The 23938-nt window shown below is 48.8% G+C and overlaps 2 protein-coding genes across 3 annotated transcripts; both read right to left on the minus strand.

Moving 5' to 3' along the window:
- C17H1orf74 (chromosome 17 C1orf74 homolog) lies at positions 1-5681 on the minus strand. Of its 2 annotated transcripts, none has more exons than XM_055419006.2 (2): positions 1976-5681; positions 1-1076 (listed from the first exon to the last, which is right to left on the minus strand). In XM_055419006.2, the coding sequence occupies exon 2, from the start codon at positions 998-1000 to the stop codon at positions 209-211; it is 792 nt and encodes a 263-aa protein (XP_055274981.1). In that variant the 5' UTR covers positions 1001-1076; positions 1976-5681; the 3' UTR covers positions 1-208. The 2 variants fall into 2 exon arrangements, with proteins under 2 accessions (XP_055274981.1, XP_055274980.2); XM_055419005.2 differs by having other exon boundaries at positions 1895-5681.
- A 137-nt stretch (positions 5682-5818) lies between these two features.
- IRF6 (interferon regulatory factor 6) lies at positions 5819-22346 on the minus strand. The gene is made up of 9 exons (XM_055419010.2): positions 22179-22346; positions 17952-18034; positions 17251-17427; positions 13336-13540; positions 12101-12229; positions 9649-9807; positions 8033-8425; positions 7211-7329; positions 5819-6559 (listed from the first exon to the last, which is right to left on the minus strand). The coding sequence occupies exons 3-9, from the start codon at positions 17422-17424 to the stop codon at positions 6335-6337; spliced, it is 1404 nt and encodes a 467-aa protein (XP_055274985.1). The 5' UTR covers positions 17425-17427; positions 17952-18034; positions 22179-22346; the 3' UTR covers positions 5819-6334.
- Positions 22347-23938: the final 1592 nt, after the last annotated feature.

Genomic DNA, 23938 nt, shown 5'->3' on the forward strand with positions numbered 1-23938 from the left:
GTCTGTCCCGAAGAACTCTGTTTATTCCTGAAGCATCTCGGTCTACTCTCCCTAGTCCAGTTCAGCACAGAAATGACAAATGGATTACAGTATTCTTCCCTAGCGTCCTCGAGATACTCGCAATTGGCACTTGAAAGGATTCCTATTTGCCATCCCTGACCTACAGCTGATCATTTACCAAGCACCTTCCACACGGGAAAAGTTAAAGTCAGAGGGCCACGGCCGGCAGTGTGACTATCTCAGAGGAGATGCTGAGGTCAGCAAAGTCATTTTGAGTCCTACATCGAGTTCTAAGGTCCTTCTCCCAAGTATTTAGAATGTCCCTCAAGGACAGGAACAGGCTGTCTGGCACACTGAAGGAATACAGCAAGACTGGTGGTTGACAGCACAACCATGAGATCCGGGCACTGAACACGCGTAGTGGAGTCTGGGCTAAACAGCTGTCCTCTCCTTGATTCTCGTGAAAAGTATACGGAACAGGATAGCCCAGGAGGAGCCCAAACACAGTACAGAGATTCCAGGCCGAGGAACGCAGCCTGCTGCAGGAGACTGCCAGGGATTGGGCCCTCTGCAGCCCCTGCAAATGTGTGATGATCTCCGCCACGAGGGCCTTCAAGTCCTGCAGCTGGTCCAGGGAGCAGATGGAAGGATAAGGTTGAGAGCCAGAAACATCCACAAAGGCTATACTACCAAGCAGCACCTGCTCCAAGTGCCGACACACATGCTCAGGATGGACAATCAGGCTGTTCTCTGCAATCTCGAGGACGTGAAGCCCCTGGGTTGGGAAGCCCAGGCCCTGCAGCTTCTCCAGGTAGCTCTGGATTTCAGCTGCCCCTGCAGAGCTGCAATCGTACAGCAGAGCTGGCTTCAGTCCCCTGGCCACAGCCAGCACCTCTCCAGCAAGATGAAGGCAGACGGCTCTGGGAGGGCCCCGTCTCTTTCCCATGCCCAGGGTCTGCTGAGCAGCTGCCACCAGCAGCTGAGGACTTGGTGTTGACATGACATCTGGCAGCGACAGTAAGCACAGTTCCCTCCCCTGGGCTGTTTCTCTGACCTCCAGACACTTGAAGAAAGGCCTAAAAACAAAGCAGGGGATTATTAATACCAGCCAGTGACACGGCAGGAAATCTGCCAACAGCTTTTCCTTAAGTCTTACAGCATCTTCCAGAGGTCATTTTCCCCTCTGCTTCGGAATGCTAATTCCGCCCAGACAAGACAGGGTCACCAATGCTACTTGATTTACTTGTTGACTTAAGTCTGCATCAGTCCCAAATTCCTGTGTCTTTGTGGCCTATGGCTAGATTTATATTGTAACTGGTGTCCATCCTAAGTTTGACTTGTTATAATTTACTTTCTCTGCTTCAAACTTAAGGGAGCTTGGGGCAGAGAAGAGAGAGAGCAGATTTGAGAAAAATTCGGAGCATTTCACCCAAATCTGCCTTCTGAGTAAAGTTCTGGGTTTCAAAGGCACTCTTTTTCATTTCCAACTCCTCCTTCTCTTCCAGCCAAGAACGGCTGTAAGAAAAGCAATCTAATTAAACTAATACACACTAGAATGTGGCCTACCAACCATCTCGCTGCGTGCCTGCTCCGTCCGATCCGACTCTTTTGACCCCATGACTGTAGCCCGCCAGGTTCCTCTGTGCATGGGATTCTCCGACAAGAATACTGGAGTGGGTTGCCCTGCCCTCCTCCAGGGGATCTTCCCCCGCCAGGGATCGAACCCGCGTCTCCTGCATTGGCAGCCAACCGGGAAGCTACCAAGCATCTCAGCGAGACATAAAAGTAAACAACTAAAAGCAGGTAGAATTGCAAGAAGGTTGTAATTTAACTTCCGACGGTCCCGCCTTCCCCTACTAATGGACATCTTCGGACTCTGGGACGATGGGCTCACCTCAGCCCGCACGCCATTTCGTGAACACAGCATCCTGACTTAAATGAGGAAGAGCTGCCTCTCACACATACTGATACCTACGTTCTTCTACTTCCGCTGTAGGCTCGCGGGCTCAGGAACTCCTTTCAGTTTCCTACCCCTTGGCAGGGAGGCCGTGAGGCCCGTGCCCTCAGCATCAACAAAACTGAAAATTCCTGTCATCATGGGTATCTCCTTCACTGCCTGGGCCGACTCGGCGAAGTTGGCCTATTGCGCATGCCCGACACAACCCCGGTTCCGCCCCCTTCCGTGACGTCACCCAGCCGCTCCCGCGCCTCGCGTTAGAACCACCCAGCCGGAAGTGTGGGCGCCTGAGGCCCAGCCCCTTCCGGCCAGAGAGGCGTGGGCCCCGCCGGTCAGCGTAGGAACGGAAAGGGGAGGCGTGGCGGGAAGTAGGCGGTGAAGCTGGTCGTGCGCCTCCTCTGCCAGCGCTCCGCCGCTTCCGCACCTTGTGACCCGGAGGGCAGGAGCAGGGCGCCCGGCGCCGGAACACCGTTTGATTTGTTTCTGGAGAAGTTCACTTTCCTCTCCACATGAAACATCTCAAGATTAGCGACGTACTTTACAGATCTTCACTTGTAGGTGGTGCTGCAAAGCTTTTTTTCACTTTGACCTGCCTGAGCCCTGAATCTGAAAGGCTGAATTCCGAGAAGTGTGTGGACAAGTGTCCTGGCCAAGGTTCGTCATCTCTAAATAGGGCGTGAAGGGCACGAGTGTTTTCACTCCGAACAGCTGTGTGCTATGTATGCTTCTAGGCGCTGGAGGTATTGGCAGCGTACGAAAGAGACCAAAAAACCCACCTTCGTGGAGCCCAGGCTGTAGGAATTCAGTTTGCTGACTTCACGTGAGAAATGAGAGTCAAATGGAGAAGCTTTTCAATCAGGTCATTAAGAAGAAAACGTTATTTCACTGAAAGGTTTACCAGCGATATGACTCCATACCACGAAGGGGAAGAATTTCTTGGGAAAATTCATATCCAAAGAAATGGCCCAAACTTGATACATGAGCAGAGCAGAGGCTACAGGGAACTGCGGGCACCTACGCTGGAAGTTTCACTCCTGACTGTACCTTGGGTCTTCGGACAAGAGCGACCACTGTGGACTGGAGGCGTGGCCAGCTTGGAAGGAGGACCGGCTTATAGGGCTCCCATTTTAATGTTCTTAGCTCAGAGGGAGTCAGAAGCAGAGTAGAAACTAATTTTAGAATTTTTTTCCTCCCTGCGTTTATTTTCCCGTAGTAGTTAGCAGTCAATCTCTAAAAGGAAAGACTTATTTAGTTCATTCATTTATTCTAATAAGAAATATTTGAGAATATATTATGTACCAGGTACTGTGCTGGGGCTGGCAGCATGGTCCAAGACACACAGTCCTTACCTCCAGCAAGTTTGCAGTCATGCAGGACACAGATACTGAGCGATTACAAGGGAATTGATTATTCTGAAAGATAAGTGTAGGGTGCTCTGGGGACATATAGCCAGGGACCTAATTATATGACAAGGGACCAGCCCAGATCCAACATTTGCCTTCTCATTTATACCTACAACTAGATTTGGGGTTTTTTTTTCCCAGTGAGAGACCATGACAAGTCTTCATGTGCCATTTCACCTCAAGGTTGGGAGGGAGGAAATGTTTGTTCTTGTTTCACTTATCAATATGATGTGGTTTGTGTTCCAAACCACATTCAGGCAGTTCCAGAGTCTGCTTTTGAACAGGACGTGCAGATCCAGACTGTGGCCAGCCCAATGGGGAGAAGGGTGGACAGTGAAGAAAACAAAAAGCTGGTGACACCGCCTGAAGGCACAGAAGTAGAAAACACCAAGGGAGGGTGTGGCGTAACAACCCAATGAGATAGCAGACAGTCTCCAAGGAAGGATACCGGGCATCAGGGCCGGAGAAAGAACACAGCGAGATCAGTGGAGAGCCCCACATGCACCCTCCCAGCACTCTGAAAAGGATAAAAAACAAGGAACTATGCTCTTGGGTTAAGGCCTCATAAAACCACTCATTCATTCCTCTGACGTATTCATAAGCTTTTCATTGCAGTCACATACAAAAGTTCAGTCTTTCTTGGCACCTAAACACCATGCTCTACACCCTTTGCCAGCTCACATTTTCTGGGCCCTCAGCCAGATGGACAGCCTGTTAGCATCACATAGAAAAAGGGGACGGGCCCGGCCCAGATCCAACAGTTGTCCTCCCAATGTATTTACTGTGGATTTTTTTAACTTTGAACTATGCAGACACAGAGGCAGCCAGATGTCAATTCCAAATCCCTCACTTCACCCACTCAAATGCTCCCAAAGTATAAAGTTTCTATACCTTGCATATTTCCTGGTCTCTAGAAGCCCAGCTTCTGCTTGCAATTGAGCACTCAGATTTCTCTTGGTCGTACTTCAGTAACAGCAGATCTACTAGGTCCCTTAGAGACCAGAAAACCACAGCTTAAGCATTCCCGAATAAACAAGTACCATTGCTACTTGTAATTGAGGGGAGCTTGTGGTTTTTGAAATAAAGCTAGCCCAACTTTTTAGCTAGCTCAACTTCAGTAGCAAGTAGGAGGTGGCTTTAAGGATAGCAGAGCAGACATGGGCTTTCTTAATACGATACAGTCCAAAATAGCTATCAGTATTCAGGATTGGGGCCTGTAACCAGAGACTAGCATCTTGTTTTCCATTTGGGGCGTGGAGTTTAAATTATGTAGAATTTCACCGTAAAAAGAGTAAAAGGGTCGAGGACAAAGTAAAAGCTAATACCAGTGTGTGGCAGCCATGGCTGCAATGGTCAGCACCACTCATCACCTTGATTGTTCAAACCCACCTACCTCCACCCAGGAGGGAAACATGCAGGTTTGTACTACGTGAGTCTTTTCCAGAAAAGCACTGCCCAGGCCTTCTCCATGCTGCCCTTAAAATATTCAACACCCTGTTTTTCCAAACTGCAAAAAATCCAAATGATAGGAAAACATCTCCATGCAGAGGAACTGTCCTCGTCTCTTCTGTAGTCAGAGGCGTTTGTCCTGCATGCCCAGCTCAGTCTCAGGTCTTCCTCAAAGAAGGGAAAGAAGAACAAGGGAGCTTTATCCTCTCTGAAGGCTCTCACTGAGTCATAGACTCCCATCTCTCTCTCTCACACACACAGAGTGGTACAGACATACCTCATTTTATTATTGTGTTTTGCTTTATTGCACTTTGCAGATACTGTGTTTTACAAATCGAAGGTTTGTGGCAACCCTGCATCAAACAAGACTAGTGGCACCATTTTTCCAACAGTATTTGCTCATTTCATGTCTATGTGTGATGTTTTGGTAATTCTCACAATACTTAAACTTTTTTGTGTTATGGTGATCTGTGATAAGTGATCTTTGATGTAACAACTGCAAAAACATTATGACTCACTGAAGACTCAGATGATGGTTACCATTTTTTAGCAATCAAGTATTTTTAGTTAAGGGACGCACATTTGTATTTTTAGATATACTGCTATTGCACACTTAGACTACAGCATAATGTAAACATAACTTCTATATGCCTTGGGAAACCAAAAGATCTGTATGACTTGCTTTATGGCAGTATTCACCTTATTGTGGTGGTTTGGAACTAGCCTGGCAATACCGCCGAGGTATGCCTGTATTTGAGCGGTAGCAAGTTGAACACCTGACCACAGAATCCCTAACCTTTTTCTATGTCAACAGCTTCCTTTTAGAAGCTCAATTTGTGAGCTTTTACTCCACAGGCTGGGTGACTTTCAGACTTTGGCACCTATTTCTATTTAGATATCAAGCTTAGTTCCTAAGCAACCAGCTGGCACCCCTCCCTCCCTCTTCCCCCATCAGGGAACCAGCCTACTATACTAGCATAACAGGTCAAACGGAGATCAATCCTGGACAAATCAGTGCTTTAGGGGACTTTAATGAAAGCGAAAAAAAAAAAAAAACATGGCGCAAGAACAAGGCAGAAGGGTTCTGTTCCAGGCAGTTTTGCCTTGTACAAATAGAATGAAGTCATCAAGTCAGAGTCTTAAAGCTGGTGTTATTTCAGGCATCATTCTAACTCCTTCACTTTACAGTAACGAATATGAAGCCCAGAGGTTAAATGACTTGGTTCAAGGTCACCCCACTGGAAGCAAAGCTGCAGTTAGAACCCTGTTGTCCAAACTCCAGGCTAAATCTCCTTCTATTGATACTACATTATACTACCCTGGGAGGTTTAAAGAAGAAGAGGAAAGTATGAAGGGTGATTTTTTTCATAAATTAAATCAACTTTAAAAGCTAGACATACTTGGAGAGTCAGAGACTACTAATATTTGTTGAAAGAAGAAAGGCTTAAAGCTGGTTAAATCTGAAAAATAAAAAATATCCATATGTACAATATTGTAAAAAAAAAAAGGAAGATGGCATTCATGATTACTGGGCTGGCAGGGCAGCGGGCAGTTGCATGTTGGGGGCGGGCTGCATGGGCTGCCAGCTTTCCTGGGTTTGCAGGATGCGGTACAGCTGCTTCAGCTGAGCAACGATGTTGTCCTTGATGTCTGGAGTTGAGATCTGCAGGCGGACACTGCCACTGTCAAAGGATCGTGTGAAGTCACCGGAAAACATCTCATAGATCATCCGAGCCACCACTGGAATGACCTGTTCAGGACACAGAGCACACAGGTATCCTCTGAGAAAAAGGTTCAGAGAAAGAAAAACAACAGGAGGGACCCAAGATCGAAGGAAGGACTAGTGAGGCCATGGGGAAGTCCCCAACTTTACCGTCTAGACACAATACGCTTTCATCTCTCTGGACCATCCTGCCAAGGTCCACTTTAGAATTCGGTTCAGACGAAGGTAAAGAACCGAGAGGCAGCATCACATCACATACCTAAATAAACAGCTGCTTACTGACAAAGACTTTTACCCACATTTCATCTATTGCCTATCCTGTTGCACAAACCCACAGCAAAACCCAAGTGGTCTTGCTGCCACTTTCCAGAATATGTCCTTAAAAGTAGCTCAAAAGACTTCTAAAAGAGCTGCCAAGAGTCATATCCTATTAGGTTTCTGCAAGACTCTAAAGTCAGTGAGAAATCAAAGCCTCCCATGAATCAGTAATTTGCCTTGAGGACCGTCTATTCTCCAGCCTGGTTCTGCTCTATGATGTACGAAACTTTGCTGCTACTCTGTCTAATGGGATTAAAATCCACACAGCCTGATGGACACTTCAACTCAGGGCTCAACCCCAGACCTGCGGGCTGAAACATTAATAAAAAGGCAAAGAGTCGTTGACACTTATCATCTCACCTGAACCAAGATGAGTTTCCTTTCCTGGGGTTTCCCATCTGGCCATTCTTCCCCAAAGCATAAGTAGATCTCAAACGGTGGCTGCTTCTCTATCTGTCCTTTCTGGTGGGCAATGAGATCTGGAGAACATGGAAGAGCAGTTTGGTATACTGGGTCATTCCATATCCACTCAGTAAATACTGGCTTTTATGTTGTCTTGTAGCCACTTGCCACGTGTGGCTACTGCATTTAAATTCACCAAAAGTAAATAGTTCCTTAGTCACATTAGTCACATCTACATACTCAATAGCCACATGTGGCTAGTGACTACCACACCAAACAACACAAATACAGAAAATTTTCTTCATTTCAGAGGGTTTTATCAGACACCACTTAAACTAGACTTGGGGTTCAAATGACATCGGAAAATTTACATCTCATTCCTCTCCTTAAATATACCTGCTTGAATTTGCCACTCAAATATGTCCCAAACAAGAAGACTATATGTTTAACCAATTATGATGAGTAGGGTCACCTTCTAAAGTGAAGGAAAAATAAGTTGGTGGACTCTGGGGAGCAATGAAAGGCTGTCTCCCTCTTCTGCCAACAAAGGAACCACAGCCAACCTAAAACTGGCTTCAAATATATAGCTCTGGAGTGGAACATCCTTCTGCCCCGGTCACTTTTATTTTTCAGAATCAAGGTTCTCTTCTACCTTGACTTCTTGCCGAAGAAACTGTTTCCTTAAGATCTTTGCAGAGCCAGGAAAGGCAGGGCAGGAAGGAGGAAGACATACTTGCAGGGAGCCGTTCCCACCCATCAATTCTCTGAAAAAAGACTCACCACTCAGGAACGTTTCCAGACAAAACAGTTTGACCTTCTTTTGTCTCTCAATCAGGTTAGGGGCAACAAGTGATGGGGCGCATGGCCCAGACCAGTACACCTTGCACTGGCACAGCCTGATTGCATAGATGGCGTGCCCGCTGACCTCCAGAATCAGTCCTCTATCCATGACATCCAGCAGCTTGCTGGTGAACAGCTTCTGCTTCTCATTGGTGATGTGCTCCGGCCCCGGAAACTTGACCTGTTCCAGGCTGACGGGACCAAAGAGCTCCTCCTGGTCAGGCATGGGCCCCAGGTCCCCATAGAAGAGCCGGCAGCCTTGGGGGTTGCTCACAGTCATGGTCTGTCCGTACTCCTTCCCACGGTACTGAAACTTGATGTCTAGGTCAGTCACTGCAAGGTAAGAAGGGACAGTGAGAGTCCTGCTCCCCTGCTCTGCCTGTCCATCCCTAAGACTCGTGCAAGTCCATTAGGATCAAGCCACCTTTCAGCCAGCATCCAGGAGGGCCACTGACCTAGTTCTCCTTCCTGCAACACAGGCAGACATCAACATACTCTGGGAGCATTCCCTCGAAAGGCTGCCTTGAAGCAAACAGTTCAAAGTCCATCTGTACTATCTCTGTTCAGTCACCACTCCCTAACAGCTAGAATTCCTCCAACCAAAGTTCTGGGTCCTAGTCGCCCCATTTTGTACTGAGTCTTTACATCAATAGGCGTTGGAAGGAGCTGAAAAAACTAAGGCAGCATCTGGTTTGTGTTGTTATCATTTTTGACTCACTGTTTAAAGAAACCAGAGAGACAATAAAAAATACCAAGCCATCTTTCTGAAAAGTACACAGATGAGCACACACTGTTGATCTGTTCTAATAATATATCACGAAAGGACACAGGTCACAGCAAAGTAAATTTTCACTCAGCCAATGTCTATTGAACGCTATGCTGCTGCTGCTGCTAAGTCACTTCAGTCGTGCCGACTCTGTGCGACCCCATAGACGGCAGCCCACCAGGCTTCCCCGTCCCTGGGACTCTCCAGGCAAGAACACTGGAGTGGGTTGCCATTTCCTTCTCCAATGCATGAAAGTAAAAAGGGAAAGTGAAGTCGCTCAGTCGTGCTATAGGTCTTATCAAAGCTATCAGCCTCTTGGTCAAAATGGTAGTTCTCCCCACCCCTACCCCCCGCCCCCCAACCCACCACCCCTACCGTGTCTATTGTGATTCTTCACTGAGATGGATTTGTGCACAATTCAGAAAGAGATATTCTCTGCATCCTAAAGCCCCTCAAAACCCTTGGCCAAATCCACAGTCATTAACCTCCCTATCCCACAACTATCCCAAATCCCTTAGGCAAACTGATAAACCCAGGCCTTCCACCCACCCAAGAGGTGAGTAAGGCAGAGCTGCACAGCAGCCAATCAGAGGATCTCCTTGGGCAAGCAGGTTTGGGCTAATGTCTCTTTACTTCTTCCCCAGTGACTCATCAGCCAGCCAGGAACCAGACACAGAGGCTGCCTGGGGGACTATTCTATACAAGGCAAAGAAATGGAGGCAGAAGGTGGGGCAGGAAATGGACTATAATAGGAGCTGAAGATCCAGTTAGGAAACCAAGGCTTACTTACTTGGGAGTGAGCTGATCCACAGCTCTGGAGAGCTATAGAACGGCTGTATAGGTGCCTGGGGCACTTCCATCTCCAGAGGTTCCGTTTTGGGCCACACTGCTTCAGGGCTGCAGTTGCCCACACTGCAGTTGCCCACACTGGCTGGAGCTATGGGAGAACCTAGAACAGAAGGCTGTGGGTGAGCTGGCAGGGTACCAATCATGCATACCACCTGGGTCGGAGGCTCCGAAAACTTAAAGGTCTACACTGGACCATGACTCAGTGTAGCAGCCCATCAATAATTCCCCCAACAAACACCAAAAAGAAACAAGGTTCTCCCGCTTCTGCTTCCTAATCTTTTTAGTTCTTGCATCGACTCAGAATTCTGACAACGTACATTTGCCGATGACTAACAGACAAGTGAGTTTTCTCTGGGATTAAATTAGAATGGGCATGAATGTGAGGTTCCCTGTTGCAAAATTGGGGCCCAGCAATTAAATAGAAGCTGGTTGTCTTCTGTAAAATGAACTCAACTAAACTGGTTGATTAACTTTGAGTGTTAATACATAGAAATTCGTTTTAAAACAAATACTTTATATGCATGAAACATCTAAAAGGATACTCAAGAAACTGGTAAAATCTGTCTGCTCCAGGAAACTAACTGTTTAGAGAAAGGATGGAAGGAAAATGTTTCAGCTGATTTCCTTTTTGCACCATTATGAATTTAAACCATGTAAGAGTATTATTTATTCCAGAGTATCCAATTGAAACTGAGGCTCAAAGGTCAAAGGAATTGATTCTAAGTCCCACAGTAGCGAAGTGAAAAGAGCATGAGAGAATGGAAAACCCACCCTATTTCCCTGCTATTGTCAAAGTTGGCTCACTCCACAGTTTTCAGATTTCTCCTCCTAACCTCACCTCTTATGCATCTCTTCTTCAACAATTCTGCTTTCTCTGCCCAACAGCTCTGAAGTCACAGAGGTTAATGTTTCTTTGATCCTTTGTGTACAAGTCTGATTAAATCTACGTACCCATTTTACTTTTGTTTTTAATATATGTTCACATGTCTCCATAAAGGATCCAAGGTGGCCCGTGACACAAGGCCACACAACAGAATCTTTAATAAGACATGAAAAGAAATAGGAAATCAGAAAAATAAAATACTAAAAAAAATAATAAAGTGTGTATGTATATACATACATATATATATATAAAAGAAAGAGAGAAATAGGAAATCAGGATCCTGGAAATGAGTTGTATCCTTTCAAGGGGAAAGACCAGAACGAGTCGGCCAAGGATTTGGGAAAGGCTGTCACATTTCCAAATGTCCGAATCTTAAAGCCTCACTGAACGGGAATGCAGCTGTGGCGACATCAGCCTGAGCAAGCTCTGTGATGACTGTCTTTCCTCTTCACTTGGTTGCAAAGTTATAAATGACTCTCTGAGGAAGGGGCATCATCTAGACTGAGGTATTCCAAAACCCTAAAGCGGTCCTCTTGCTGTACTGAATTTCCTAGGCGGCAAAATGATCTCATTTGACCCATAGCAGCCAGGCAGTGGTAAAAAAAAAACAGAAAACAACGTGCCTGCCAATGCAGGAAACACGACTCGGGTTCAATCCCTGGATTAGGCATAGCAACCCACTCCAGTATTCTTGTCTGGAGAATCCCAGGGACAGAGGAGCCTGGTGGGCTACAGTCCATGGGGTCGCAAAGAGTAGGACACAACTGAAGCAACTTAGCATGCACGCAGAGCCAGATGGAACTTAGAAAGGCAGTGAAAAGCTGCCAACCGAATGCAAGTCACATGACTAGGAGCGTCTCAGTGGAAAGTTCAAGCAAAGATGCTGCAGAAAAGCAACTCGCCCTGTATCTGAGAATCCTCAGTGCAACGGAAAATGCAGTACCTGCTCTGTCATGCAGTGACCCTCAAACCTCTCCCTTTTCCTGGGAAGCTGAATTCAAAAGGTTAAAAAAAGAAAAGATAAGTCTCTGGTAGACAGATTTTATCAGAGCCTAGTATTAAGAGCTGTAGAAGCCACAAGGGTCCCATGATACAGTCTTAGCAGAGTAGACCCTGTTAAGGGAGTGACAGAAAATTTATACCAAGACAAACACCAGAGGAATTGTCCTACAATTCATGAAAATGATGTCTGCACTTTGACCTGAAGGAAATCAGCAAAATTCATAACAGCTGGTGTATTTGTATGTGCAATTGAGAATGAATCTCAGTTTTTAATTTCTCTGAAATATCACATAAGACTCAGAAGATGCTCTCTATGCCTAGAAGCCACCCCCATGGGGATAACCGGGCCTAGGAATTCCTTTGTCTGTGACCCCTACTTGCTAACAGACTGGCAACCTGGCCACAGGGTCCGGTCACTGCTCCCAGGGCAGCGGTTGGTACAGCGTCAACAGCTGCAAAATGAAAGCCCCTAACCTCCTCTTCACCCCCGCACTGTCACCCCACTCACCATTGATGTTCAAGAAGGGGAAGGTGTCCTGGATGGGGACGTGGTGCTGTGACTGGTCAAGCTCATCTTCCTCATCTTCTTCATCCACATCATTGTCTTTCTCATCCCAAGGAGCAGACCCAGTGGATCCTACCCGAAAGACAGACGCACAGGCCCATAAGCGAGCCGCTCACTTTTCACCATCATCCTGGTAGCTGACCCCACTGTTAAGCTAGCCACTGCCTGCACAGAGGCTCCTGGGGTTCAGCATCCACCCACAATGCCCTAGCTAAAGTGTGGGGACCAAAGGTGATCACCCCCCACTCCAGCTCCTTCTCTAGAACCCTAATGTAAGCTCTCATCCCCTCCCCTACCCAGGAGCTGCACACCCTATTCCCTTCTCCTAGAAAACTTAACTTCTACTCTAAACCTACTTTGATGCATTAACATCCCTTTTAAGGACCCAAGGACCACAGCTTCTCTCCTTTGTAAACTTAATGTGAGGACAGAACCTTCCCTCATGGCAGGGCCTCCCTAGATTCACTGGGGGTCAAGTCTAAATTATCTGGCTCTTAGTTGGATCTTATCCTACAAATTCAATGACATTCACCCATCATTTATAAAGAGAACTTATCAGCTTTTAGAATGTCATGTTAATTGATTCTTAGAACAGCCTTTGAAATAGGCAGGAAAGATGAGAGCCCAGGTTTTATAATGGAAGAAACTGAGGCTCAAAAGGTCAAAGGACTTGATTCAAAGTCCCACGGTAGTGAAGTGAAAAGAACTAGGTTTACAACTCAGACCTTCCAACTTTTAATCCCTCCGCTGTCTAAACTCTCTGGCCTCTCTTCTCAGTGTTGAGCCCAGAGAGAAGCTATTTTTACAGAACTCTATGCTCCCTCCATTTTCTAATGCTTTAGTGTCCCACTAAGTGTTTCATGCATTGGAAAAGGAAATGGCAACCCACTCCAGTATTCTTGCCTGGAGAATCCCAGGGACAGGGGAGCCTGCTGGGCTGCCGTCTATGGGGTCGCACAGAGTCGGACACAACTGACGCGACTTAGCAGCAGCAAGTGAGCAGGAACACCTTGCTGAGTTTATATCTTTTGTTCTCTGAGTCTTTCTAGGGACAGGATTTCTTGTTCAGCAGTCATAAACGTTCTAAGCGAGGCAATTTTCAAGTTAACTATCTCTTGAAGGGTCTAGCCAGGAACCCAGTGCACTGTCCCCCTTCTCCCCAGCAGCTGGGGCCTCACCTGGGTTAATGATCGAGCCCTGGGGCTGGGGGATGTCACACACTTGATATATCTTCACTGGGTTCATGGGCACCTCCTTGGTGCCATCATACATCAGGTTGAATTCTCTGCTTTTGTTCAGAGCACAGCGGAGTTGGGCCTTCCATTTAGCTGGGTCAGGGTCATCCACCCCTTCCTGGTACTTCCCTGTCTCCACAGCCCAGGCCTGAAGGACAGGAAACTGCAGTGAATGCCTGCTGTTGCCCAGACACACAGAAAGTGTGCCCACCCTCCCGCATGCAGACACTGACACACGTGGCCCTGCCTGGCTGCCCATCGTCCCAAGCCGGGTACAGAGGCTGCAACAGGAAACACCACCCTGGAGGGCCAGGCGAGGGAGGGCTGGAGTGAGATTAAACCAGATGCAAATATAATCTTGTGAAAAGAGGAGCCTCATCTCAAGTGTTGGTGCTAGTTGGTGACTACAATGGCCATAATGAAGGGCTGAAAATAAAGAAACATCAGAAACAAATATACACTATGATACTAATGGTAACCTTGAAAGCAGGATTGCAGATAATTTGTTTTGTTTTTCTTTTTTGTTCTGACATGAGCTGCTTATATAATAAGAAGGAAAAGGAAGATGGCGTATGATATGAAGAGCATGGTCTTGCTGTTCCCTCCCCTTCCGTCTTCAATGTGATGCACAAATAACTGCAGAAACCAAGTGCCTTTAGGACTAAAAGAGCCTGCAGGAGGGAAGGACACACACTCTGAGAATTCAGCTCGCCTCAGCGGGTGGCGGAGGGCCTCAGGTCCCAATAAACTCACACTGCCTGCCTTTCCCTACTTCTGCAAACCCCCACATTGGGAACATTTCTCTAGAAACACCAGGGGCTGGTGGCCCGGGCCAAAACCACCGTGGCCTCGCCTCTCTGGTTCTCAGTTTCCAGGTCTAACCGGCATCAGCGTGTCTGCTTCACGGGACGGCCGCCCGTCCCCACCATGAATATATTCTCCACGTCCACGCTTTCTTCAGGGCTGTGTAGCACGTCCTGGTGCTGAAAAGGCGGATGTCGTCTGCCGAGGACTCAAGACCGGGCGGCACACAGCAGCCTGTTCAAGCTGAGGGCCCGTCGCTCGTCCAGGCCCCCTCCCCGCCTCCGACCCTGACTGTGGACGTCTTCCTCAAGCCCAGACGGGGTTTCTCTGCCCCGTCCTTTGAGCACTCTGGTCTCTCTCAGTCACTCCCTGCAGAGCCTCACAGCCACGAGGAAGCTTCTTCCAATGGCCAACTGAATCCTTCTCCTCCAGTTCACTCACGTCTTCCTACCCTCTTCTGGGGCTGGGGGCAGGGGACTCCCCTCTCTGCTGTGCAGTATGCAGTGAATAGGGCTGACGAGGATGCTGCCCTCAGCGTAGCAGGCTCCATTGCATCCAGCCGCCGGGAGGAGATCTCCACCTCACTGGCCCCCAGCGTCCAGAGAGTCCTATCTCCAGTTGCACCCGGCGGTGCCTGGTGGCTGCCTCTCCCCAATTTCCCTTCCATTTGTTTGACCTCCAGGTCCACTCGCCTTCTAGCCCCACTCAGCTGGCTTGGGCAGTGCTGACTTTGGCACAGGTCTGTGGCTCCCCGAATCCCTGCCCCTCCATGGAGGGCAGCCAGACTAACCCAGAGCCCTTTCTGCTCACAGCACAGCCACCCCCCAGGGCCCGTGCAGACCCCGTGGAGGACCTAAGGCTGATGCAGCAGAGGGTGGCATCTGCCACGTGACAGCCGTTATCTTCATAAACAACCCGTGTTCAAACCCATTCTGAAATTCTGGTCACCGGGCAGGTCCCTTTTTCTCTTCCGAAAATGGACACAGTCTCTGCCTTTTTATGGCCATTTATGAGTCCCTTTCTAGACGTTTATTTCACTCAGTTCTCACAACAATCTCGTGAGGCAGGCAAGACTGGTTTTATCCCGATTTTACCGAAGGGGGAGCTAAAGCCCAAAGAGATTATGTGACTTGTTCAAGACCACACATGCGAGTGACGGTAGCAGGATCTGAAGCCAGGACTCACAGCTCCTGGTCAGAAGGGGCTGTCTGATAAGGGAGGGGGGAGCAGATAGGCCTGGGTTCAAATCCTGGCCCCACCACTTATTGGCTATGTGATTTGGGCAAGTTACGTAGCCCCTCTGAGATTCAGCTTTTACATCCACAACAGGAGGGTAACGTCCTCCTTCCAGCATCGTCAAGAACCAAATGAGATAATGCACCTAGAGAGTGGATCAGACACCCTCTTAATGCTGGGCATCACGTTGACACCCTTATCCTGACGAAGGCCTGCTAGAGCTTGGGATCTGTGAAGGCGCCCTCATTCTCCTCCTGACACCCAGACCTCCCCTCAGCATGTCACAAACAGATGCACAGATATAACCAGGACAGTGCACCTGCCCACAGCCACCTTTTCCTCAAGCCCTAAGGATTCAGAACATTCTCGTGAGTGGAACCTTCGGGAACCAGCCTCTTTCCCCGTGGCCAGCCACCACCAGGCACTTCAACAGCAAGTCCGGCTGCAGGCAAGAGGCCAGACCAGGCCCATCCTCCTCTGATGCCAGCTCCAATAATTGCTGCTGGTTTCCAGATGGTTTCCTTACCACTTTTATATCATTATTAAATTTGTAAATTAAAAGCACCGGTTTACTTTGTAAGTATTCACAGGCCAATTTTTTCTCCCTCTCTCGTCTCTGTACCCAATATAACAGTTGTAGGATGGCCCTCCTTTGAGGTATGAGTCCACCTCTCCTGGCCCAATCTCAGCCAGAACCTGGGGCATCAGTCTTGAGAGGTTCAGGATAGAGACTGGATTTCACTTGACTTCCAGCTGCTAGTCAGGGAAAAAAATGGAGAAACTCATTTCTCCATGTTTTGGAGGTGCAGGAACTAAAGTTACTCAAGACACCAGCTACTCTGTGCTGGTTAAAGTTACTCTGTGCTGACGAGCACAGAGAAGTCAGTCTCAAGCGGAGGCACAGGTTCCAGAGTTACAAACCACATAATAGCCCTTCCCACAACTACCTTCTCACTGACTTCCGTCTTAGATTTTGGTTTCACTCACATTTTATAAAATGCCATGTGATTCAATCTTGTTTTCAGTTAAGCAAAATAACTCTCACATCCGAGCTATTCTTTAGTTAAGAAAACATTTGTAGAATAAAAACCTGTAATTAAATCACTTTTCGTTTTTTAAGATGGCTCAGGGGTAAAGAACCTGTCTGCCAATGAAGGAGATGGGAGTTCGATCTCTGGGTTGGGAAGATCCCCTGGAAGGGGAAATGGTGACCCACTCCAATACTCTTGCCTGGAAAAAATCCCATAGACAGAGCCTGGAGGGCTATAGTCCATGGGGTCGCAGAGAGTCAGACACGACAGAGCATGCGTGCATAGATGGATGAGGCAAAATGTTTTAATTCCAGAAGAAACTTGCAGAGGGCCCTCAACACCCATTCTACAGGCTGTTAGGAGCCTGCTACCACTCAGTAGTTCTGTCTGGGTCTGGATAGCCATTTCCAGGCCAGAGCAAGAGTCTTGAGTGAATGAAAGATTGACTGCTGGCTGACCCTCCAGAGCTCTAGAACAGCCTCAGCATACAGGCAATTAACAGGAGCATAGCCAGTCACACGTGTCATCCCTTGGGATGAGAGCTGAGTGCCTTTGACCGATGGGAAAGAATAAACGGCCTCGACCGTAATGACAGACATGCCCCAACAAGAGAAATCACTGTGCCTGCTAAGTCTGTCCCCCCACCCGCATCAACAACACTCTGCTGCCTCAGCATCTTGGATCTAGTATCTTCTTTACGCCAAAACTGAAAACAAGACAACAAAAACCCAGAAAGGCCTGAGAACTGGAAAACATTTCAAGTGAGACGGTAAAAGAAGACCTTTACCTTGAAAATGGTGTTTTCCTCCTCTTGCTGGGGGCTGTGCCGGGTGGCATGTTTCCAGGGGATCTGGAAGCGTTTGGAGTCCCTGTGTAGCCAGATGAGCCCTGGGTACAGGCCACTATCCACTTGGGCCACCAGCCATGGCTTCAGCCGAACTCTGCGGGGGTGGAGGGCCATGATCTGGTTTGGGGGAAAGGGGGAGAAGTGGGGAGAGGAGAATTAGGCCAGCCCCTGGGAAAAGTTCCCAGCCACTGTTCCCGTATGATAGAGCTACAGTTTCACTAGATTACAGCAAAGAAACTAAATATGGGAATCAACTGCGCCAGGTGGGGAAGAAAAGAAAAGAGGTTAAAAGGTTCTTTTGATTCTTATTCCAAAGCCATTTATTTTTCATGCTCCAGCCAAATCAGACTTATCATGTAAGTAGATCACATTTCTTCTATTTAAATCCTGAGGCAGAAAAATAAAAAGATGATGTCATCCCTGCTGGAACACAGTCCTTCCTGAAGTACCAAGGGAACAGAAGGGAAATTGCCCTTTCCAATCTCATCTCAGGAGAGGGAAGAAAAAAGTTATGGAAACAGCAAAGGAGAGACAAGAAACTGAAGCGCGCGTTCTTTTTTTAGACAACTACGGAATGACAGCATCGTGATGAGAGAGAAGTAGGCAAAGGGGTGGGTCCTGGTTGCAAAGTCCTCACTTACATAGATGAGCACGCAGCGTATCCACAGGAATCTGAGAGCTGGGCCTCAAGTCAGGTTTCCTTTCTCTGGGCCACCCAAAGGTTCTGTACAGGGCGGGAGAAAAGGGGAAGGAGAGTCTGAGCTAGTTATCCCTAGAACAATCCAGTGCTCTGTAACTGAGTCTGGTAAAGTTCAGAAGCCCCGGAATAATCAAATATCACAGTGCCTAACCCTAGAGTCCGAAAAACAGTCATGAGACACGCTCCCTACTGTTAGGACAGCCTCCTCACCTGGGTCTGTTTATCTCCCCCACAGAGGCTGAGTGGAACTGATTGGCTACAGGAGCCAGCCTGGGTAAAGTCTGCAATTGATTCTCATAAAAATAGAAGGGCTCCGCACAGCCTAGCAGATAATATTTGGTGCCAGCGGGGGAAACAAAGGCCTGTTCCAACTGGGGGCTGACAGGAAAGCGCAATCCCTGGAGACCTGCTTGCCTGGGATGTTGCATTTAGATTCTTTGTGTGTGTGTGTGTGTGTTCTTATCGCACTTTGTTTTTACTTTCAGGTAAGGAAGAGATGCCTGCAAAACAACGTTCATTCAACAAATATTTGTTCGTCAGCTACTGTATGACAAGCACGAGGCTGGTTACTAAACACGATGTTTTCACCAGACTGCCTGAAGAAATCCACTCTGGAATTGCTTAAACCCCTAAGAACCTGAGAAAAGGAGAATAAATAAGTCACCTTCCCACCCAGAAAGATTCCCACCAGGGTTGCGGTTCAGAAAGCAAACCAGTTGAGTCAGCTTAAGTCTCCCCCTGGAGGAGCTTAGCTGAGGGGGTGGCCCCTAACGCGTCACTTCTTTCCCTGGCCAGCCTCACAACAAACGGGAAAACGCAAACCCAGCTGGGTCACCGGCACTTTAAGAGCAAAGCAAGACCTGCCCTCACCTGAGCCTTCTGACCCAATTACCAAGCCGTGCAACTGAAACCTGCCCCCCCCCAAGCAGAGCTCCCTGTGGGCAGGCGAGGTGGCATGGGGTGTTCAAGTGCCCTCTACCCCCAAGTTCTTGGCCTTGGGGTAGGTTGCTCCATAGGGCAGCAAATCAAGCTATCAAACCCCGGAGAACATTTACCTTATAAGGAGGAGGGAATGCATATCCTCCTCAGGGCAAGTTCTAGCCTTCCCTTCCTCAGTCCTGGCCTGTGGTGATGGGGGGGATGGGGCGAAGGACGAACCAAGAGAACCGGAAATGGGTGGCAAACGGGTCCACCTAGTGAGGGGCTTTTGAGATCTATTGCAATACGGTCAGCCCTCCTATACTGTTCCCGGGTGGCTCAGGAGGTAAAGAATCTGCATGCAACGTGGGAGACCCAGGTTCGATCCCTGGGTCAGGAAGATCCCCTGGAGAAGGGAATGGAAACCAGTCCAGTATTCTTGCCTGGGAAAACCCATGGACAGAGGAGCCTGGCGGGCTAGAGTCCGTGGGGTCGAAAAGAGATGGACACAACTGAGTGACTAACACACTTACTGCAATATGGTCAGTCCGGTGTCTAGGACTGGCAGACATGTGAAATCCACCCCTTGAAATCCACCCCTTCTTGCGGGCTTTGAAGAAGAGACTTCCTCCGAGTTGATCCACAGCACATCAAGAAAAAAATTAAGCAACCAAGCCAACACAAGGAACTGCACACAGAGTGATGGGGAGGGAGAAGTAGCCACCCATAGAGATCAATGATTAAGATCTAAAGCCCTGTGTTCTCAGCATTCTCCCAAGATGGCAGCACGCAGGGGCAACCCTGCCCAACCTCCTCCTCCCTGCCCCACCTCCATCACAGCTAACCCTCCCCATCTTCTCAAAGCCGACCAGTATCTCCACCTGCCACCCAGTAACTAAGACTACAAAAACAGGCAGAGAGGGAAAATTGGGAGGCAACAAAAATAACAGAGAAAAACAGCTAATCAGACATTCACAGGCTGCAGTATTAAGCAGCTATTAACATCGAGGCATCTGAAGAATTTTTATTGGATTTATGTTTAAATATGTACTTAAGAGGGAAAAGGCATCATACAATATTGACTGGATAGTATCTTTTCCATTTTGTAACATAACATGCACTTGTGTACATATGCACATGGAATTTTTTAAAGGGGTAGAAATAAGATATCAATGCAACAAGAAGTTGTCAGTCATTACCCAAGTAGTTACCTTAGTGGTGGTAGGATTGTGGGTGACTTTCGTGCTTCCCTACATACTTTTATATGATTCACATTTTCCTACAATGACATGTTTTGATTCATAATTTAAAAACAGAACACTACAAGTAATATATATATATTTCTTTTTTAACCACAGGAAGCTAAGGCATTTCTTGGCCACTGGGAGGTAAAAAAGATGATGGCCTTCAGCTAACAGAAACCATGGTAACAACAATCCTCTATATCTACATAGGCTTTATAGTTTTCACGTACGCTTTTACTTAATGTGTCTGACCTCATCCTCATGATCTAGAAGTAGTATTGTTATCATCCCCATTTTACAGCTGGGTTAACTGAGGCACAGCAAAGTGTTTTATCTGGGGCCTGGACCCAATACTTCTGAGTCAGAGTGTGCTGTACCATAACCTGCCACTGCACCCAGCCCTCCAAGTCTCTCCCTTCTTCTGTACACCAAGAGTAAACCAAAAATCGACAAAGATCCAAGCAGTACAGAGGGCCAACAAAGTGCTTAGGGAGGAGACTGCACAACACCCACCCTAAAACACACCTAAATCAAAGTTTTCTTTCAAAACACTCTTGCCACCCAAATCCCAAGGCCCACAGAACAACCCTAGCCTAGTTGAATTCAGCTCTGGTTATCTCCAGCCACCATCATAGCAAAATTCAAGGCCTGAGTCTCCAACAGGTATTCAACCAGCTACAGAACAAAGATGCTAACCCAATCACTCCCCTCACACTGGGCACTGAGCACAGATGCTTTCAACCTCCCCAAGGCATGAACTGTCCTCTCTCACACCCCCAATCCAGGGAACCAGTCCCCTCGAAACACCCGCATTGCCATCTATGCAGCCCCTGCCCAGACTACTTTCCAGGAACAGGGCACCCCAAAGCCGAGATTCAGCTGTCAATGATGTTGCTCAGAGTAAAACACACACATCCTCATTTCTTGCAGACAGGCCTCAGGGGATGGATGGTCCTGCTTTTTTTCTCCCTCCTCCTAGAGGGACCTGAAATGCCACCTTCCAAGTTCCCCAGTCTTTCTTCCATTTAGTTCAGCCCTGTTTAGGGGTAAATTCTGAGCCTCCAGCCATAATTCCTATACCCCTCCCCCCCCCCCGCTTGATTGAAGTTGGGGGCTGGAGAGAGTTAGAGACCCTGTATGGGGTGTTGGTGTCAAGTGTTATACAAACATCCAAGCCTAAAGTACTGTCCTGGGTCGGCACCCCGCCTTCACCAACCCCGGCTCAAACGCGCCTTCTTCCTCTCCCTTCCTGGCTTCCACTTTTGACAGCCACCGAGAGAGCAGGGTCGCGTCGGGATGACCCCTTACCACACAGCAGGCTCCCGGTGAACAGTGGCACCCCGGGCCTGCTTTCCAGCCCGGCCTGGAAGACTTTCCCCACTTCTCCACACCCGCCCTCCAGCCCCTTCAGGCGAAGAGAGCCTCACCCCCAGAGCAACCACACCCAGCGCCACCCTCCCCAGCACCTCGCTTGGCTACTTGGAAATCCACGGGTGTCTCCCAGGCCCAGGGCGAGGGGTCTGACGGTGCTAAACAAATTCCAGGAGAGAAAACAAACTGGCCGAAGCTACTTGTTGCCCCGACCCGCAATTTCCCAAAACACCCACCAAAATCAAGGGCCGGCCTGCCGGCCTGGGAAATCCCCTCTTTGGGCAGCGAGGGCCGGCGGAGTGGCGATCCGGTAGGACCAGAGGGGTGGAGGCGCCTTAACGCGCCCCGACGGTGGGTGGGTGGAGGCTGGGAGCCGCGCACTCCCGCTGGGCGGGGAGGAAAAGGAAGTGGACCGAAGCGAGGGGTCGGGAAGGGTCCGGCCATCCCAAGCTGGGGCTGGCCATCCAGTAGCCACCTGGGTCACAGGGACGGGCACCCAGCCCTAGAGGACATGGCCCGACGCACAGATGTCCCTAAGCAAGCTCTCCCCACCCCTGCAGGCTCCGGAGGGGACCCTTCACCAGCGGGCGTGTCCTCCCTTCCCCAAGCGAGTCTCCGGACTTTGGCGTCCCCACCTGTCTTCAATCCGGCTGCCAGGAGCGAACGTCCCTCCGAACCAGGTCTCCACGTACGATCACCCGCCGCCACCGCGCTCCTCGACCCGTAGGGCGAGCGACGTCTGGCTGTGCGCTGGTAGGGACTGCAGGCTCGGCTCCCCGCCCCGCGCCGGCCCTCACCTGCCCCGTCCAGGTGCGCCGGGCTCACGTCAGCGCCCCGCCCGGGGACGCCGCGGCCCCCACCTCCGCCGTCCGGCCCCGCCGCCCAGGTGTGGCCCCGCCTCCCAGGTGTGGCCCCGCCTCCCAGGTGTGGCCCCGCCCCCCGCGTCCGGGATTGGCGGGTCGCGAGAAATTTGATACTCTGTGTTCCTGGGAGGCCCGGGCCCTCGCAGCACCTTCCGCACCGCCCTGCCCTGCTTAAATCGAGAAGGGGCCTCCCCTCCCTTCTGCCCAATAATCACCCCTTCGGTATGGAGGTGGTGCTAGTAGTAAAGAACCTGCTTGCCAAGGCAGGAGACATAAGAGACACGACTTCAATCCCTGGGTCAGGAAGATCCCCTGGAGGAGGGCGTGGCAACCCACTCCAGTTCCTTGCCTGGAGAGTCCCACGGACAGAGAAGCCTGGCTGGCTACAAGTCCATAGGGTCACGAAGAGTGGGACACAACTGAAGCAACTTAGCACGCTCACATGGAGACAGTTAACTACAAATAAGGGTTTAGAGATTCTGGGTTGGCCCTTTTACCTGTGGGCCTGTGTAAGTGGAGCAGGGTGTGGGGAAGGGACCCAGGACACTTGGTCCCTTCTGAGGAAAGCCCTGTGGCTTCCAGGGCAGGAGTTATGCTTCTACTCTGCCCCTTACCCCTGTGACCCTGAGTGAGTTCCTTAGCTGCTTGGTTTCGATTTCCTCATCTTTTCAATGAGAATAACACCCCTGCCTTTTCCAAATACTATCTGGTAATGATTAAAAACATGGCCTCTACAGCCAATTGTTGGGATTCAAATCCAACTCCATCAGTTACTATAGACTTGGGGAAGTTTTCCTAAGCTGTTCCTGCTTCAGTGTCTTATCTGTGAAAAGTGAAAGTCACTGAGTCGTTTCCTACTCTTTGCTACCCCATACACTATACAGTCCATGGAATTCTCCAGGCCAGAATACTGGAGTGGGTAGCCTTTCCCTTCTCCAGGGGATCTTCCCAACCCAGGGGTCAAACCCCAGGTCTCCCACATTGCAGGCAGATACTCTACCAGGGAAGCCCATCTGTAGAAGGATGTAAATAATCATATCTACCTCAAAATGGTATTGTGAGTATTCAAAAAATTACTTCATATAAAGTGCTGGGAATGATATTTGGCACTTCCCAACGTCGCGGAGAGTCGGACACGACTGAGCGACTGAACTGAACTGAACTGAACTGCAGTTGGGAATACCAGTTTTATCAATGTGAAGATAAAAAGTACCATAGAGGCAGTGTCTCACTGAATAAACAGACATCTCCTACTATTAATTTTAATTTATTTATTCATTTTTAAATACATATTTTCATTTATTTATTATGAATGAATATTATGCTGCTGCTGCTGCTAAGTCACTTCAGTCGTGTCTGACTCTGTGTGACCCCATAGACGGCAGCCCACCAGGCTCCCCCGTCCCTGGGATTCTCCAGGCAAGAACACTGGAGTGGGTTGCCACGTCCTTCTCCAATGCGAAAGTAAAAAGTGAAAGTGAAGTTGCTCAGTCGTGTCCGACTCTTCGCGACCCCACGGAATGCAGCCTACC

Source organism: Moschus berezovskii, chromosome 17 (genome assembly GCF_049115385.1).
Source record: "Moschus berezovskii isolate FMDL1 chromosome 17, NW_MosBer_1.0, whole genome shotgun sequence".
In the NCBI taxonomy this organism is placed as follows: Eukaryota; Metazoa; Chordata; class Mammalia; order Artiodactyla; family Moschidae; genus Moschus; species Moschus berezovskii.

Excerpts from the sequence above, each read along its gene's own strand:
- IRF6 (XM_055419010.2), bottom strand. The coding sequence starts at position 17,424 with ATGGCCCTCCACCCCCGCAGAGTTCGGCTGAAGCCATGGCTGGTGGCC. Across the intron at positions 9,808-12,100 it reads CCCCTTCTTGAACATCAATG|GTTCTCCCATAGCTCCAGCC; the intron begins GTGAGTGGGGTG and ends CTTCTGTTCTAG. Across the intron at positions 6,560-7,210 it reads GGAAACTCATCTTGGTTCAG|GTCATTCCAGTGGTGGCTCG; the intron begins GTGAGATGATAA and ends TGTCCTGAACAG.